This window comes from Apodemus sylvaticus, chromosome 4 (assembly GCF_947179515.1).
Source record: "Apodemus sylvaticus chromosome 4, mApoSyl1.1, whole genome shotgun sequence".
In the NCBI taxonomy this organism is placed as follows: domain Eukaryota; kingdom Metazoa; phylum Chordata; class Mammalia; order Rodentia; family Muridae; genus Apodemus; species Apodemus sylvaticus.
Window position 1 is genome coordinate 154233501 of NC_067475.1, and position 18485 is coordinate 154251985.

The 18485-nt window shown below is 37.7% G+C and overlaps 1 protein-coding gene and 1 pseudogene across 2 annotated transcripts in view; one reads left to right on the forward strand and one right to left on the reverse strand.

Moving 5' to 3' along the window:
* The window catches only part of LOC127683492 (rho GTPase-activating protein 20-like), a 785040-nt gene extending 773262 nt beyond the window's left edge, over positions 1-11778 (forward strand). For both annotated transcript variants that reach the window (XM_052180768.1, XM_052180769.1), the window contains 7 exons: positions 684-942; positions 1876-2012; positions 3331-3489; positions 5766-5875; positions 8257-8443; positions 10629-10749; positions 11566-11778. In XM_052180768.1, coding sequence (XP_052036728.1) covers positions 684-942; positions 1876-2012; positions 3331-3489; positions 5766-5875; positions 8257-8443; positions 10629-10749; positions 11566-11627 — 1035 coding nt within the window. In that variant the 3' untranslated portion in view covers positions 11628-11778. The remainder of the gene's footprint in view (positions 1-683; positions 943-1875; positions 2013-3330; positions 3490-5765; positions 5876-8256; positions 8444-10628; positions 10750-11565) is intronic.
* A 3568-nt stretch (positions 11779-15346) lies between these two features.
* Positions 15347-15438, reverse strand: LOC127683974 (uncharacterized; annotated as a pseudogene).
* Between the last annotated feature and the right edge of the window lie 3047 nt (positions 15439-18485).

Here is an 18485-nt window from a genome sequence, read left to right on the forward strand (position 1 = left end):
ATTAATTGACCAACTGCCCTGGGACCTGAAAGGAATATATTATAGGACAGCCTAATTGAGAATAAGTATTCCTCATATTGCATAGGAACAAATATCCTAAGGGAAAAAAAAGGGTTACAAAGAAACAAACACTGCAGATCCATAACTATCCAGTTTCTTCCATAGGCATTATTTTATTAATTCCCAGCATAATAAACCTGAGGATCAAGCTGTTACCATGGCATTTGCACTGAACCATCAGGGAAATAGGAATGTTACCCCATAGATGGGTTTGCCTGTCTCTTGCCTTTTAGTTAGCCCATGGGACCTTTGAGTAGAAAGTTCCCTCCTTAGCTGTGCTTTTCTTTAAGCATCCTTACAAATATGCACAGCCATGAATGTGTCCAAGACAAGCAAGGTTAATCAAGTGGACAATATGTATAACATTCTGGGCCTCACAGGGTGAAAATTGGAAATCATCCTCTTATATGATATTGGACTGTGATGACCACACTTGAATATCTGATCTCATAATCATCTTTTAAATTTCTAAGAAGAAGCCCGCCTCGATACTTCATTAAAGCTAACGTTATCTCAGTATTTTAAAGTACATACTTTTAGCCTCCCAAATTCTTAAATAAAATGTGATTTGTAACTATACAAAATGACAGAGACCCTTTTTGTTTGCCCTTTTTTTGTCCCAGATTTCTCTCGTAACATTCCTCATAGATAATTCTCCGAAACTGTTCGGGCTAGATATTGTTGCACTATGGTATGAAACCTCGTTTTATCATGGACCCGGAGGAAATACCTCATGTGACCAGGTTACTACATCTAATATCATCACCCGAAATGAACCAGAACATGGAGCCAGCAGCTGCCCCAAGGGGAGGACATACACCCCTGACCATGATGAACCAGCAATAAGTCAAGTGGCTCCTCCTCTCTCTGAGGGCACTAACGGTGTGTATACATGTCCTACTACTATAAGTTAAAAGTTAGAATCGTTTAGCACTGAACTATGAATTTTATAACAAACAACAATGAAGAATTTGCTAAACCATGTGAAGGGACACTTCACCTGTGTGTTATAATTTCCTACTGCAAGAGATTCCCTCCATATTTTGGTACCTCTTTGCACTGGTCCTGAATTTATGCAAAAGGTAAATCCCAGAAATGAGAGTAATTGACTAAGTATATGTTACTTACTTTGATATAAAGGGTATTAATTTAGATGTGTATTATACATTGAATAGCAATTCAATACCAAATTGGGTTTTCTCTACCTGAAATGTCTGGCTGTCCTAAATCTTACTGTGTAGACCAGACTGACCTCAAACTCGCAGAGATCATCTTGGCTCAGCTTCTGAGGTCTGGGTATAAAGGCACATGCCAAAATGCTTTTCTTTTATGCAAGTTTTAAAATATAGCCTAATATACCAGTATGGGATTCATTGACACTGTGAACTCAGATTTGAGCTCTCAGTTCGGTGGGTTGTGAAGGGGGAAACCAAGGATTGTAATAAAAGTGCAGTCAGGCAAGTTGTGTGGTGAAATTCAAATACTATTGTTAATTTACATTTGGCCATGGCAGTTCTGCCAGAAAGACACAGGTGGACTAAAAAATTGGTACTATTTCATCGCTTGAATCTAATACCTATATGCTTACCTTTCAAGACAAACCCTAAAACTACTAGGTATACTAGAACTGTGGCCATATACAACTAGATATCCAATGCCTTATGAAGTAATGTCATGATTATAAATGTTATAATACTGATTATTTTTCTGTGTCTTTGTGGTGAAGCATAAGTAATGCAGGCTATAAAATGTGAAGGTCATGCAAGTGCTAAGTGAGTTCAATTACAATAAATAATGATTTTATTCCTTTATTAGAATCAGAGACTCAAGAAGATAATATGAATGCAACCCAGCAAACAACTTCTCAAACTCCTACTGCACCACCAAAAAACCAAGTATTTCGTACTTGTCCACGGTTTATATGCTTGGACAAAATGCTACCTTCTATACTTGTGAGTTTGTTTCATTTTGGGTTTCTAAACCTGTCCTATTTCCCATAATTTCTGGGAACCTATTTTCTAAGTAAACTATTTCACCAAACTGATGAATATACAGATAACCTATTCATGAGGTCAGATTCTTTTAAAGTAGAAATAAAACCTACTGAAGTTAGAGTCTTCTAATTTAATGAAAAGTGAAAATTTGAAAAGAAATAGTATTCCCATGTTTTTCACTGATTTCAGCAAAGACCCAAACTCACCAGCTTGTTGGATGCAATGGATCTTTGGAATTGCCCAACTATCAATATTTTGAACTGTGTTAGGACTCCATATTACTCTAGAGTCTACCTTGGTGTTATTGCCTCTGGTATTACTCAATCTTATAATCAAAAATATCTATAGATTACTATCTGATATTAACAATAAATTAGATATATACATGTTTTTTGCTATACATTGATCTTTTTATACTACTGCATTCTATGAAATTGTCGCCTAATAGGCTTAGTCTATCTTAAATATGCTTCTAGATTTCCATTGGAAATATTCATTTACTGTCCAGCATCTCTTTTAGCTCTATGCCTGTGCCAGGAATTTATGCCACACGTGAACAAGTTTATCATGTTAGACACATGAGAATTACTGCCCATTCCTTAGGTATTTTAGATCAGGATAATTTTGTCATCAATAACTGTAATCATGTAATCAATTAAAATGAAAGAAAACATGGAGTAAATCTGTGTATGGTCCTCATTTTTACAGAGTGAAACCATGGTAGAACAACTGAAAATTGCTTGGGTTCTTAAATGTGACAGCATCTTTCGATAAGGATGGTTTAAAATAAGAAGTCACCAAAGAAGGAAATAAAAGTCTCAGAAGTATAGTGGAAAAGGAAAGATTTCTTTAAAACACAAATGCCAGTTTTCACAGTAGAGGTCAGGGTAGACAGGAAGCCAAATAGTGATGTGATCTCTGAAAGAGAACTATCCCAATAGTTACTTGGAATGGCATGCTCTAGAAAGAACTTCAAAAAGCAAAGAAAAAGTAAGAGAACACCATTCACCAAAATGCTTCGGTGACTAGAAGTGTGATTCAATCTGGAGGGTTGTTTAATTACCAGAAACCCTTGATGATTCAAATTGGGAAAAATGGATTAGGGAAAGAAATATATTTGGAAGCTAAAAAAGAAAAAAGTGAAATGTCCTCTTCATTTCTTTCAGTTGTAGCTATGCATCCATGATTGCCATGACTCTGGTTTACCTTCAAAGACCTATTTGTGCTTTAGCTGTTTGGATCTGTTATAATAGAAGCTTGTCCTTATTCCACACAGGATATGATATCGGTCATTGAGGAAAAAGGACCAGAATCAGAAGAAGTATTCCAATCCATTTCCGATAGATCACACTTGGTCCTGAAGGATAAGATCTATACTGAGCAACACATCAATTGGGACCAAGAATCGGTACTCACAGTAGCTTACCTTTTAAAGGTAAGGCAGTATTTTGCATCACCAACATTCAGCATCCCTCTAGAGATGCATATTCTGTCCTTGAGATTACCAGATCATGACAGTTTTCTTGAACTATGGATACATGATCTCCGAATAAGAGTCACTTTAGGTAAAAGTGTGACAAGCTCAAAGATTCATCACAAAGACACAGGTGAACACTTTATGTTGGAGGTTAACTTTCTCATACATCAGATGGGCTTTTTTTGGCATTACAAATGTTCCCACTGATTTCACCTCTCTAACTATGCCACCTGAATTAATAATAGAACAAGTAATAATAGTAATAAAAGTGTGTTTTACACGATGCTTGTCTTAAATCATACCACAAAAACTTAAGTAACAACAGTACAAAATAGCTGTTCTACCACAGACTTGTAATGTGAGAGAATTGCATGTTGCCAATTCTATATCCAGTCCAATATCTATGTCCAGTAGATATATAAAATTGTTTTCCTTCTCTAAGAAAAAATAAAGCAGTATTTTCACTTTTTCCTGATATTGCCATCCTAACCCCATGTCAAATACTGAAGAATTAGCCTAACTTACTTCTAAGTAGTCTAATATGCTTAACTTCTCAGTGAGCAGCAGTAACTCTAGAGCAAATATCATTGTTTGATTTTTATTTGGGGCATGATCTGAGATTGCCTCTAAGTAGACTGGAGCTATGGCCCCAGACATCTAGAGAAAAGATAATGCTCTGAGAGTAGCCATGGTTAATAACGTTAGGCAATGGTAACAAATGATCCCCCCTTGGCCCTCGAGCTTGCCAAGTGCATCTGGCTCTCATTGCCAGAAACCTGGGACCACATCACAGGGAGGAAAGTGAAGATCAGTAACTGGAAGTCATGTGTATTCACAGCAATTTAAAGGTACAGGAACACCTGGGCACCTTCCATTTGTCTGAATTTCTATCCTTGATACAATGTGAAAGTTAATTGTGGCATTTCAAACAAGTTGCTGCTTACAATTAATTTAAATAGTTGAATATTTACACATTTTAATTGAATATTTACATGTTTTAAGAATGGATGTGAAACTGTGAGACATTCTCACATGTAAAACAGTGTGCTTAAGTAAGGAAGTTCACCACTATTCCAGGTGTACCCAGAGGCATATATGTATATTACAACTTTACTCTCTGTGAACTGAAAGTACAAGTTCACCTAATTATACAATCAGAATGAAGCATTTCCTGGCCCTGTCATTTTTGGATGGTTTTTTATTTTCAGAAAGAACACTTTGCTTTTTGTTTGTTTTATTGTTTTTTTAATACTTACTGTTCATTTTTTCTTCTTTTAATATTACTATTATTACTACCAATTTATTCATTCATTTATTTATTAATTTTCATCTTGAAACTGCTACACTCTACCTCTTCATCCTTTATGAGTCTCTTTCCTTCTCCTCTGAGCAGGTCAAGGTCCCCATGTGTTATCCTTGCACCCTGACAAATCAATTCTCTTCAAGGTTAGCACAACTTTTCCTACTGAGGCCAGCTGGGTGAGGGGTTTCCACAGACAGTCAACAGTTTTAGTGATAGACCCTGTTCCAAATGTTGGGGGACCCACATGGTGTCCGAGCTGCACATTTGCTACATATATGCCATATGTCATAGCGCAGCTTCTGTATGCTTTTTGGTTGGTGTTCACTTCTTGGCAGCTCTCAATGGTCCAAGGTAGTTGAGTCTGTTGATCTTCTTGTGGAGTCCCTATCTTGATCGGGGCCCTGAATTCTTTCCTCAATTATTCACTAAGAGTCCATGAGCTCTATCTAATGTTTCCCTGTGGGTCTCTATCTGTTTTAGCCAGCTGCTGGGTGAAGTCTCTCAGAGAGCAGTCATGCTAGGCTACTGTCTGGATATCCCACAGAGCGGCTGACCTCCATTGAGACATATAGAATTTCAGGCTGTGAGTTGGAAAGCATATCCCTGATTTCAGGTAGTAGGGTGGACTGAAAACCAGGAAAGGCAATCAGAATAGACAGTAGGGTTATTTCATTGATGCTGCAGTCAGAACTCTGATTCTTTGCTTCTACTCTTAGGTAAAAACACATAGGCTCCTGCCTTTAGTTTCCACTTTTATAATGCATAATGCATGGAATTATTGATATGCAGGATATGGAACCCCCAAACAGATTGTGACACACAAGTTAACAATCCCTGGTCTAACCTCCTATTTTTAAACAAAACTTTTTTCAAATATTTTCTACAATGTACATAGACCATTAATTTTCTTGTGTTTTTTTCATTATAAAAGGATTTTATTAGAAACATACAAGGAAGCTTACTTTATTCAGATTTGTATGAAAATTGGCTTAGTGTCCTTGATGAAGAATCCCTGCTTGGAAAAATTTCAACTATACGAAGGTAATGACATAGTATACACTTGGGGAAATGCCCAAAGTTAGAAGTAATGCATTTTGAGATATATGGGCTTGTCTTTATAGGATTATAAGCTGGAATGATGTCCCAAGACAAGAAGTTTCCTTTGCTAAGACATGTATAGTCACTTTATAAACAGGTGCATTTCTCACACAAGTGTGTTGTACCATGTCTGTAATCCAACCACTTGAGAGTCTTCTAAATTATAATGGTCATGGTGTGGAAGACAGCTTATGCTACGCAGTTGTGTGCAAGACAGATTAGAACATTGGTTTGAATTCCTGAGTGAGACAAGTTAAAAGAAGTATATAAGTATAATAACTGTGGGCTATTTGTATCCTAATACTATTACCATAGTATTGTAAATATTGAACATTTAAATACATATATCATTAATTAGAACGTGAAGCTATTACTAAGTTCTTCCTTCTCAACTATAACTACCTAGATAAGTCTGGGTCAGGTATAGCTTTGACTTCTTTGGGTCATTTCCCTGTATCCATAGAATGATTTCTTAAGTACCAGGACTTTGAGCTCCCATTTCTACCCAGGACTCCAGTATCTCTGCCTTATCTATAGCAGAAGCTTTTATGCCTGCATTGTGTAGGGTCACTAGTGCGCCTTCTGCTCCTTGTGTTCCAGAGTGTCACAAGAGTGCTGCATGGATTCATAGTAAGTTGGATATTAAATGTGCCCCCATGGTGGTTAGAAAGATGGTTCATTGTTTGGCAACACTTTTTTCCATACACAGAACACACAACCTGCAACAAGCTTCATTCATTCATTCTATTTCCAGAGAACCTGACACCTTCCTCTGGGTTCTGTGGGTAGCAGTAATACATGTAATACAGAAAAATGCATACATAATTTTTAAAGTTTCCCATAATTCTATAGGGGAAATTGATTTTCAGATAATATTTTAGCCAACAGTAGCAATATTTTACCTAAAATCTGTATTTTGGGGTGGGGTCATTCATTTGTTTATATTAGTGCACATGCAGAAGCTATGCATGCAGTCGATGGCATAACTATATCCAAAGTTCCATTTCTTTTTATTAGATATTTACTTTATTTACATCTCAAATATTATTCCCTTTCCTCATTTCCTCTCGGAAAACCCCCTATCCCATCTTCCAGACCCCTGCTCACCTATCTACCCACTTCCACTTTCCTGTCCTGGCATTACCCTTCAGTGGAGCAGCAAGCTTTCACAGGACCAATGTCCTCTCCTCTCATTGATTTCTGAAAAACCCATCCTCTGCTATATATGTAGCTGGAGCCATGGGTCCCTCCATATGTACTCTTTGGTTGGTGGGTTAGTTCCTTGGAGCTCTGGTTACTGGTTGGTTTATATTATTATTCCAGCCTATGGGGCTGCAAAACCCTACAGCTCTCTAGCTCCTCCATTGGGGACCCTGTGCTTAGTCCATTGGTTGGCTGTGAGCATCAACTTCTGTCTTTGTCAGGCACTGGCAGAGCCTCTCAGGAGACAGGTATATCGGGCTCCTGTCGGATAGCCCTTGTTGGCAGTCACAATAGTGACTGGGTTTGGTAAGTGTGTATGGGATGAATCCCATGTGGAGCAGTCTCTAAATGGCCTTTCCTTAAGGTTCTGCTCCACCCTTTGTGTCTAAATCTCCTCCCATGGGTATTTTGATCCCCCTTCTAAGACAAATGGAAGTATCCACACTGCGGCCTTCCTTCTTCTTGGCCTTCATGTGGTCTGTGAATTGTGTCTTGGGTATTCTGAGCGTTTTGGTTGATATTCACTCATCAATGAGTGCATAAGATGTGTTTGTTTTTCGTTTGTTTGATTGGTTGGTTTTGGGTTACCTCACTCAGGATATTTTCTAGTTCTACCCATTTGCCTAAGAATTTCATGAATTCATTGATTTTAATAGCTGAGCAGTACTCCATCTTATAAATGTACATTTTCTGTACCTATACCTCTGTTGAGGGACATGTGGGTTCTTTCCAGCTTCTGCCTACTATAAATAAGGCTACTATGAGCATAGTGGAGCATGTGGCCTTATTGTCTGTTGGAGCTTCTTCAGGATATAAGCCAAGGAGTGGTATAGCTAGGTCCGCTGGTAGCACTATGTCCAATTTTCTGAGGAATCAACAACCCGATATCCAGAGTGGTTTTACCAACTTGCAATCCCACCAGCAATGTAGGAGTGTTCCTCTTTCTCCACATCCTCACCAGCATCTGCTGTCCCCCAAGTTTTTGGTCCTGGCAATTTTAACTGGAATGAGGTGGAATTTCAGGGTTATTTTGATTTGCATTTCCCTAATGATTAAGGATGTTGACAATGCAGCATTACTTGTCAGACAATCAACAGTAAAATTTTCCTTTGTCTATATAGTATTCTACTGAAGATGCCACAAGCAAATTACATTGTTCTTAAACAGCTCATTCGTGTGCTATTAAAAATTAAAACTTCTGCCAAGAATACTCTAGACAGCTTCATCTTATCTATCCGTATAGCCCCACATGTGTTATGGGATCAGACTTGTGTGAACTCATTATTTGGAAGTGACATTCCAAAAAAGGTAAGAGGATCTGATTTTTCCCTTTGAGAACAAAGTAGTCATTGTGATCAAGAAATTGGGAGTACCTCAGAAAGGTCAGCGATGTTAAAGGAAACCCTAAGATTGCATTATTCTGGAGTGGGAGATACATTGATCAATTTCAGGAAACATTGGGAAGGGAGATTGTTAACATAGTTTGAAGGAAGTGAATCATTTGTTTTTTGTTCTTTCTTTCCTTTTTACTTTTTTTTCAGATATTGATCTTAGATATTAATGTTTTACCCAATAATATGCTGCATGTATAATGGTAGTTCAAGAAGACTACAGTAAAGTTGAAAAAAATCCCTATTACCTAGTGTTTCACTTGTTTGATTATTTACTATTACAGCTGTACTTTGGAGCACATGATAGTTGTTCTTTATCATTGTGAGACTATTAAAATTATGAATTACCCTAACTGCACTACTGGTCATAAAAAAGAACATTGCATACAATTTTATATATAGATATAGATATAAATATACACAGACATATATACATATACATATATATATGCATATGTATACAGACATATATACATATAGATATATGTATACATATGTATATATACATACAATATGTAATATAATGAATAATGATGAACATGTACTCTATCTTATATAATATAGTTTCTAATATTTTAGCACTAACTTCTACTTATATAAAATAGAAGTATATGTTTGCATTATTTTGGGTACATTTTTAGGTACCTTAATATTTTGCTTTATTTATCTCTTCCTTTTCCTAGAAAGCTATATGCATTTATATTTTTCATCACTTTAATTATTTAGTTTTAATTCTGATTGCAGTACACTACTCTAGGTCTCATCCTCACGACCCCCTCTTCCCTCAGTTTAATTTTAATTTAAAATTTTATTTATGTTTTAATTTTTTTAAAGTTTGGGGGAAGTTGCCAGGGGATAGTGTAGATATGGATGGACTAGAAAATGAGTGTTACTGGGTTGCATGATGAGAAATTCACAGAGAATCAACAAAGGACTTACCAATGAATGAAGTCATGGTGGTATTACTCACCATGGAGTAGAGTAGACCAATGAAAAGCTCCTTCAATTTAGAAAGTGTCTTAATTTGCTACTATTATGATAAAACACTGAGGAAAATTCTGGAGGACAGGTTACACTTCACAATATACTTCTAGTTACCAGTTAACTACTGAAAATGTCAGGGCAAAACCAAAGCGAGGCAGGAAGCTGGAGGCAAGAACTGATGCACAAGCTGTGTAAGAGTGCTTGCTGCCTCTTTTCCTGTACCTCCTATCTCTCTTTGTCTCAGTAATAGCTCCTGGGTGGCACCATCCTGGAGTTCTGGGACCTATAAATTCCATTGTTAATCAAGAAAATATTCCACAGACTTTTCTACACAATGGGCCAATCTGTTGTCTCAGTTTCTCAACATAGATCCCTGTTCTCACCAAATTCTTCATTAGTCATTTTTCTATTGCTTTAGTAAAACACCAGGACCAAGGCAACTCATAGAAGTAAATGTTTATTTGGGACTTAGAGATTTAGAGACATTACCATCCTTCAAATTCATGACAGAGGAGCATGGCTGCAGGAAGGTAGGGCAACCAAACAGGAAGCAGAGACCTGGTGGCTCTCATCTTAGGCAGCAAACGTGAAGCATAGAGAGTACACTCCAAATGGCACCTGACTTCTGTGACCTTACATTCTAACCTATGACATACTTCCTCCAGAGATGTCAAGTCACTAAACCACTCAAAAGATTTCACAAAGATGGTACCATAAATTGAGATGCCTGGAATTAGACAGGCATCACATTCAAAATATCACAATTAAACTCCACCTCTTCCCCATTCCCCTGCATAAAATCACTAATTCAAGAAATCTTTGAAGTCATTACTGTGATTCACTCACAGTTATTCTGGCAGCATATCAGTTCTGAAATGTTACATTGCTTTAGTAGTTCCCCTATTCTTTGAAGTATGTATGAAATTTTAACATGATAAAGTAAGTTGCGAAGAACTTAAGCATCTCCATTTCAGACAGAGACTTAATTTCACAGGTTCATATCTGCTCAAAGTAACTGATATTTTCCTTTTAATTTTGGAATTCATTTTTTTATCGATTTCAATTTCATAAACTATGTAAAATTACAGAAGATCTTGTTTTTTTTCCTTGTGTTACAGATCTCTGTTATACAAATCATGATTGATAACTTTGCAGATATATTTGGAGAAGATGACCCTATAATTTGTGACAACAGTCAGAAGAGGTCAGATGACATAAAGACTACAGTAAATACTGCTGGTAAGTCAAAAGCTTTGAAATACTGATGAATTAAAGGTTTCATCTGCTTCTTCTCAAGCAGAAGTTCCTAGAGATTAAGAGAAATTAGTCATTAAACAGATGGAAGGATGATATTCTCTGATTTCATAAATTTGTAAATATCAAAGCCCTATTGTGGCCTATTATATTAAAACGTGGGAAAAGATTTTTAAACAATACTTTCATTAAATTATATATTAATATGTGTATATATACATAGGTATGCATAAAGACACACATACACACACATACACACACACACTCACACACACACACACTCGCACACACACATATATTCTTTCATACATGCATGTAGGACAGAGGAACTCCTTACTTAGACCCTGTACAAATTCCAGCATATTACCTGTTATATTTCTCACCTTTCTTCCCATGGTCCATAAGTCATGTAGGATATCTTGGATATGAAATTATTTTTAAAAAGTTCACTTAGAAACAATTATTCAATTTAAAAATTCATTACACATACTCCCAAGAGTGAACAATGTGCCAACAAGCTTTGCTATTCTTGGACAGAAACACTGATGTTTAATTTCATTTGATTCATAATCTTGCCAAATGCTTAGCATTTGGTATCAATATGAAGTTGCACAGGATCCACTACAACACCTATGTGAGGAATCTTAACAAATAACACATTCAGGAGCAGATATATTGTTAACTCAAGAAGCTTTTGTGTACAGTTCAGAAAATATACTGAAAACTAGTCTGATCTGAAGTGGGGTGAATCTATCATCAGAGAATGTTTTTCTAACTAAGACATTTCTTGACTTCATTTAGCAGGGGACAACGAAACAACTGCAACATATGACTTTCCACAAAGGAAACTTCCTCATGACTAAAGAAGGTTCCTGTCATTCTATTTCAATAAAAGAAACAACTTCAATTATACATTTACCCATATTATTTATTACAAATAGATTCACTCACTATTTATTTCAAGTTATGTATTACATATTCTTATCTATTATAATAAATTGAATTAAATTGTTATTGCTTAGACTCGAATATGCCTGATTCATGATTCTCCATAGTATTTGTAAAATGGCATTTCCAGTACTCTCCTCCACCTCTCTTACTCAGGCACCTATATTCATGCAACAGATCCACTAGAATCACTTTATTAATTTTTTCTTCCAAACTACAATCAAAACGGCATTTTAAGTCCTGCACAATAATTTTGTTAATAGTAATTATTGTCCTAGTTCTGTGAAAATGTACTCTACTAAATTATTTACATTAGGAAAATAGCTCATTTTTTTGAGGGCTCAAGATATCAACATACAGCAGTTCTAATGTCAGGAGGTTGTAGCTAGTGAAGTCGTTCACCTAATTCAGAAGCAGAGGACAATAAATGTTAATATTCAGTAAGTTTTTTCTTTTTAAACATCCCAGGAACCATGAAAGGAATAGTAGAACCTAGTTATACTATTGGTTTGGCCACCAGTTACTTAAGCATAGACAGAATCTAAGGACCATAAATACACCCTCAGTGTCATGTCCAGAATCTTTTTTCAGAGAGAATTCTAAATAGAATTCCATTAATGATCAGCATTAATCATCACACATGATAAGATTAAAGGTGAATCATGGCTTCAAAAAACATAGGAATGGTCAAAGGTTTTAGTGATCAGAGAAATGAGCAGAGTCTGAAGTAAAGGCCACCCAGAGACTGCCTTACCTGGGGATTCATCCTACAAACAGTCACCAAACCCCGACACTACAACAAGAAGCATGTACCAAAAGGAGCATGCCATGGCTGTCTCCAGATGGGCCCTGACAGAGCTCTATAAATACAGAGGCAGATCAACTATTGGACTGGGCTTGGGGTCACCAGTGGGAGGATCTGGAGGGTAGTCCGGAGTACCTGAAGGGGTTACAGCCCCATGGGAATAAGAATGACTTCAGACACTCAGACACCCCAAGACTCCCAGGGACTGAACCATCAGGATCAGTGGGAGGAGTGGTCTTTGGTCAGGTAAAGGCTCAATAGAGGCCCCAACAAAAGGAAACAGACTGGGGTGGGGGGTGGGGGTGAGGTGGGAATGTGTCAGGTAGAGGGACATACACATGGAGGCAAGTGATGGGAGGAGGGGTAGGGAATCTTTGGGGAGGGGGGCTTTCAGGAGGGGGGAAATTGGGAAAGGTTTTACCATTGGCAATGTAAATGAAGATACTCAATAGAAAAATAGATATTGAGAGAAAACAAAAACCAACAAAACAACAACAAAATGACCCCAGGATCCCACTTTACACCAATCAGATTGATTACATTCAAAAACCTCAGATGACAACCAGTGTTGTTGAGGATATGTAGAAAGAGGAACACTCCGCCATTGCTGGTGGAGTTGCAACCTGTTACAACCATTCTGGAAATCATTCTGGTGTTTATTTTGAAAAATGGAAATAGATCTACCTGATGACCTAGCAATACCACTCTTGAGAATATACCCAAATGATGCCCACCATGCCACAGAGGCACGTGTTCCACTACGTTCATAGCAACCTTGTGCTGCTAGGTATCTTAGATACCTAGAAGCTGGAAACAACCCAGATGTCCCACAACAAATCGATACAGAAAATGTTCATTTACACAACGGAATACTACTCAGCTGTTAAGCATGAGGACATCCTGAATTTTTCAAGCAAATGGAAGGAATTAGAAAATATTCTGAGTAAGGTATTCGGACACAAAAGGACACACTAATGTTCTCACTAATAAGCGGATATTAGCCAAAAAATGCATAATACCCAACATACAGTCCACAGACCTCAAAAAAGGTCAACAAGCTGAAGTGCACAAGTGAGGACAACTCAGTCCCACTTGGGAGGGAGAAGAAAGCAATCACAAGTGGGGAAGAAGGGTGGGACCTGGGAAGGAAAGTGGACAGTGGTCAGGGGAGTCATGGGAGAGGGGAACCTGATCTAGGATGGGGAGAAGGAAAAGGACTGAAGCCCTGAGGGCCAGCACAAAGAATGTAAACAAGCAACCTTGGAAAGTAGAAGGTTAGGGGGCGGACCCTCCAGAATGTACCAGAGTCCTGGGAGGTGAGCGACTATCAGGCACTAAAGGGAGCAACCTTAGATGCCTGACAGTGGGGAGAGGGAACATAGCCCACCTCCAGCAGGAAGAAAGATAGGGCATCAAATGAGAGAGGGGCATCCCACAGTCACAACTCTGATCTGTAATTGTTCCTCTCTGAAACAACTGCAGAGATAGAAATGGAAAGGAGCCTGAGGAAAAGAGCCAGAGATAGGCCCAAAGTGAGGTCTAGCTCAAGGGGAAGCTCTAAGGTCTGACACTATTACTGAGGCTATGGAGAGTTCACAATAAGGGACCTATCATGACTGCCCTCTGAATGATCCAACAAACAGCTGAAAGAATCAGATACAGACATTTGCACCCAACTAATGGATAGAAGCACCTGACTCCTGTTGTTGAATTAGGGAAGGATGAAAGCAGCTAAGGAAGGAGACCCAGTAGGACGACCAGCACTCTCAATCTGGACCTCTCAGATCTCTCAAACACTGAACCACCAAATAGGCAGCATACACCAGCTGACATGAGGCCCCCAACACACTTACAAAAGAAACCTCCAGGTCTGTATTCATTCAGAGATGATGCACCTAACCCTCAAGAGACTCTAGGGCCCAGGGAGTTTAGAGGTCAGGTGGGCTGGAGGATGAGGACATCCATGTGGAGACAGCAGGGTGGGGAGGAGATATGGGATGTGGAAAGTTCTGAGAGTGGATGAGATGGGGGGATAAAATATTAAGTGTTAAAAAATACATAAATAAATGTTTAAATTATTTAGAATGCTACAGAAGGAATTGAGCTGATCTAGTAAATTAGTGTGATAAATTTTCAAGTCTACGGCCTCACTACTTCCATAAATCTGACTTAAATTTCTAGCCCCAGCCATGGGAGGTTGAGTGCCTTTTGCCAAAGAAATCTTACAGCAATATGTCTAAATTCAACTGATTCTAGCGGTTTATGACTTAGCAACGTCTACGTTGAAAATGAGTTTCTATGGTACATAAAATATTAGACATGTTGACATGTTAGGGAAGCAATTGACAGGAGTATTCTGCTTCTAACACCTATGAAGTGTGACAATAACCCGTACAGCCACATATCAGAATAGATGCAGTAAGTGTACTTACATGTCAGTAGTATTCAAGAAGGTTTTTTGGTAAGTGTAATTTAATTAATTTTTTGATATATTTTTTCTTTACATTTCAAATTATTTCCCCTTTCCTGGATCTCCCCTCTCAAAAAGTCCCATAAGCCCTCTTCCCGCCCCTTGTTACCTCATGAACCCCTCCCTGCTCCCCTTTCCTGGTATTCCCCTAAACTGCTGCACTGAGCCTTTCTAGGACTAGGGGCCTCTCCTTCCTTCTTCTTGGGCATCATTTGATATGTGAATTGTTTCTTGGGTATTCTGATCTTCTAGGCTAATAGCTGCTTATCAGCGAGTTCATACCACTGTGAGGTCAAGAACCTTTGATTGGACTTAAGTTTATTTTCTTTACCTCACAATTGAACAGTTTTGGGTCTTTCATTGGTTTCTCTGAAAAAAAATTTTAGTCTGTAGACTCTAAGAAGCCTGTTCTTTTCTACACTTGATCTTAGCCAAAAGGCCGAGAAGCAATAAACCTGTTCTTTTCTACTGAGATAAAGAAATGGACTGAGCCCAGATGTGAGAGAAGGTGTGCATGTGTGTGTGTGGGGGGGGGGGGGCGTGCGTGCATGTGGGCGTGTCGGGTGGGGAGGAGCTGAGGAGTAGAGGGTGGGAAAACTATCAGAATATGTTGTATTAGAAAAGAATCTACTTAATAAAAAGCAGGAGGAAGAAAATATTCATCAGAAAAAAAAGGAATAAAAAGACCTAATTATTAAACCTCAAACTTTAATAGCAAGAAAATAAAATAGAATCATATTTTATACTTATTTTTTCTGTTTTTATGGTGAAGATGTAGAGGATAGAATGAATTCATTTAAGGAATGTATTTTATCCTTGACTGTGATTCTGAACTAAGTATCATTGTGATGAGAAGTATAATATACTAATCTACAATACTGACTGACTTTCCTGTAGATGAAGCTTTCTGACTCTGTTCAGTAAAGCATATTTATTTTTAAAGTATCCTGTGATTTTTGCATGTTGGTCTCTATGGTTCATAGGGTTAATGAAGCTGAATTTTCACATATACCTTTGATAGGTTAAAAAAGAATCATGTATTGAGAATATTTGAGAATGAGTATGAATTTCAAAATGTTTTGTAAAAAATTACTTCTCTTCTTGGATAGATATTATTACTGATATCTATCTGTCTCTCATTTCATCTATCTATTTAGCTATTAACATATACTTTTCTGAGAATCTGTTATTTAATAAAAATGCCTATGGTTCAACAATTATTAAACTACATGATTATAAAACCAAAAGACTGAAGAGGATGAAATGCACTTGTCACTTTGTCAGTTATAGCATAAGCTCTTGAATCTTGACTTCACAATGGCCTGTCACCCTGACTGCTAATGAATCCTCAGACTTCAGTGGTTGGTTTACCAACTGCAGTCTTCAGTTTGTTATATAGTGCCTAGAAGGAAAGCGATAATTTCATATCCATTGATTTGCTCTCAATTCCAGGCTCCACTGTAAAGGTATGTATATAGAAAGCAATTGTTAGCATAGCACAGGAGATGGAGAGGTTTGGAGAGGTGCAGGAATCTAGGTGGAGACTTTAAAATGTACAAGAATGTTTACTTTCCAGAATCAATGTTGATATCCTCATAGGAGCCACAGGAAAGACACACGGAACTGTCACCCGTGTCTGGACAAGATCAACTTCATGACTAATCTTTGAATGCTGGAGTGTTTGCTTGTTTGTACATGTGATTGTTTTTCTGCATTGAGAGTTATCTAGCTTATTATAATAGTTTTGACAGCTCAGCTGAACATCAAGATCATGAAAGCAGAGGTCTTTGGCTTGAGTTGTGGAGATTCATGCAACTACACTTTCAAATGCTAATATACTCCAGCTACTCATTTCTAAGTTTTCACCATTCAAGACAGTTTGGGGAAGGGACAAACATACGAAAAAGAAATTTCTGAAGGAAACTGACATATAGGACAATATAGGAAAGGCCAGGGTGTTCACAGGTATGAAAAGAAGTCTAGAATTTTTAATGATGTTTAATTTTTTAATTTCTTACTAAGTTTCCCATTAGCACATCATTTATGTTCAAAGTTACAATTAGTTTTTAATATCACATTCTTCCTTATTTTGAATTTCATACATGTATACAGTGTATTAAATCATCAGTATAAATGTTGCTATAATATTCCTCAGATCTTCTCTTTCAATATTATTTACTGTTTTTTTACTATCATAAACCTTTTAAAATTTAACATGAACATTGGTCTGATAACTTATCCACTGAGTACTTGTTCTGTTAGGTGGAGACCTGTATAAGGAGTATCTTATTTTTTCTATATGGAAACCCTTGTGAAGAAAGACATTGGAGGAATACATCAAAACTTGCTGTGCCAAAGCAACATAGAACTCACAAGTGGCAGGAAAAGGAATGAGAGACATCAATCTTTATTTAATGATGCATTGGTTGTGTCTAGTAATCTATTATTCTGTGCAACATGTATTCCTTACTATGAGAGGCTACACTTTAATTAGGCATTTTGTACAAAACTAAAATATTCTTTTCTTTTCTTTTTTTTTTTAAGTTTATACTTACTTCATTACTTACTGATTGTAACTTTCTTTTCCTCTACTGTGTTTGGGGTTTGGCAGACACTCCCCTTTACATTTCTCAACTCATTTTGAGAAAAGTTTCAAACACATTTAAAAAAAATGAATTATTTACGGTGCCATCCTTCTAGTTGAATTTGGGAACAAATAACAACTTGAAAAGGAGGCAGATTCTGCTTATTCTCTTTTGTTGTAGATGTTAACTAGATATATTCTTTATTTATATTTCAAATATTATCTTCTTTCCTGCCCCCCACCCCCGTGAAAATCCCATGAGCTATCTCAGCTCTCCCTGTTCCCCAATCAAACCCCTCCTGCTTCCTTGTCCTGATATTCCCCTATACTGCAGCACAGAACATTTATGGGCCTGTCCTCCCTTTGATGTCCAACAAGGCCATCCTCTGCTGCCTATGCTTCTGGAGTCATGGGTAACTTCATGTGTACTCTTTGGTTGATGGTTTTGTCCCTGGGAGCTCTGGGAGTGCTGGGTGGTTAAGAATTAGTCTGGGAAGAATAATGATTTTGGCTGACCAGATGCCCCAGGGTTCCCAGGGACTGAGCCATCAACCACAGGGTACACATGGTTCCAGCCAAAAGAGTGGCAGAGGAATGCCTTGTTGGGCTTCAGTAGGAGGACAGGTCTCTGGTCCTATAAATGCCCAATAGATGCCTCAGCATAGGAAAATCGAGGGGGGAGGGTAGGTGGTAGTGTGTTGGGTGGGGGACATATTCTTGGAAGCAGGGGGTGGGAGGATGGGTTGGGGTATTTCGGGGAGGGGAGGAAACTGGGAAAGGGTGTAACATTTGAAATGGAAATGAGGAATATATTCAATAAAAAGTGCAAAAAATTCCAAAAAAAAAAACCAATACAAAAAGAAAAGGAGGCAGATGTGCCATATCCCATTCACTGCTCTCCCTTGCCCCTGTGT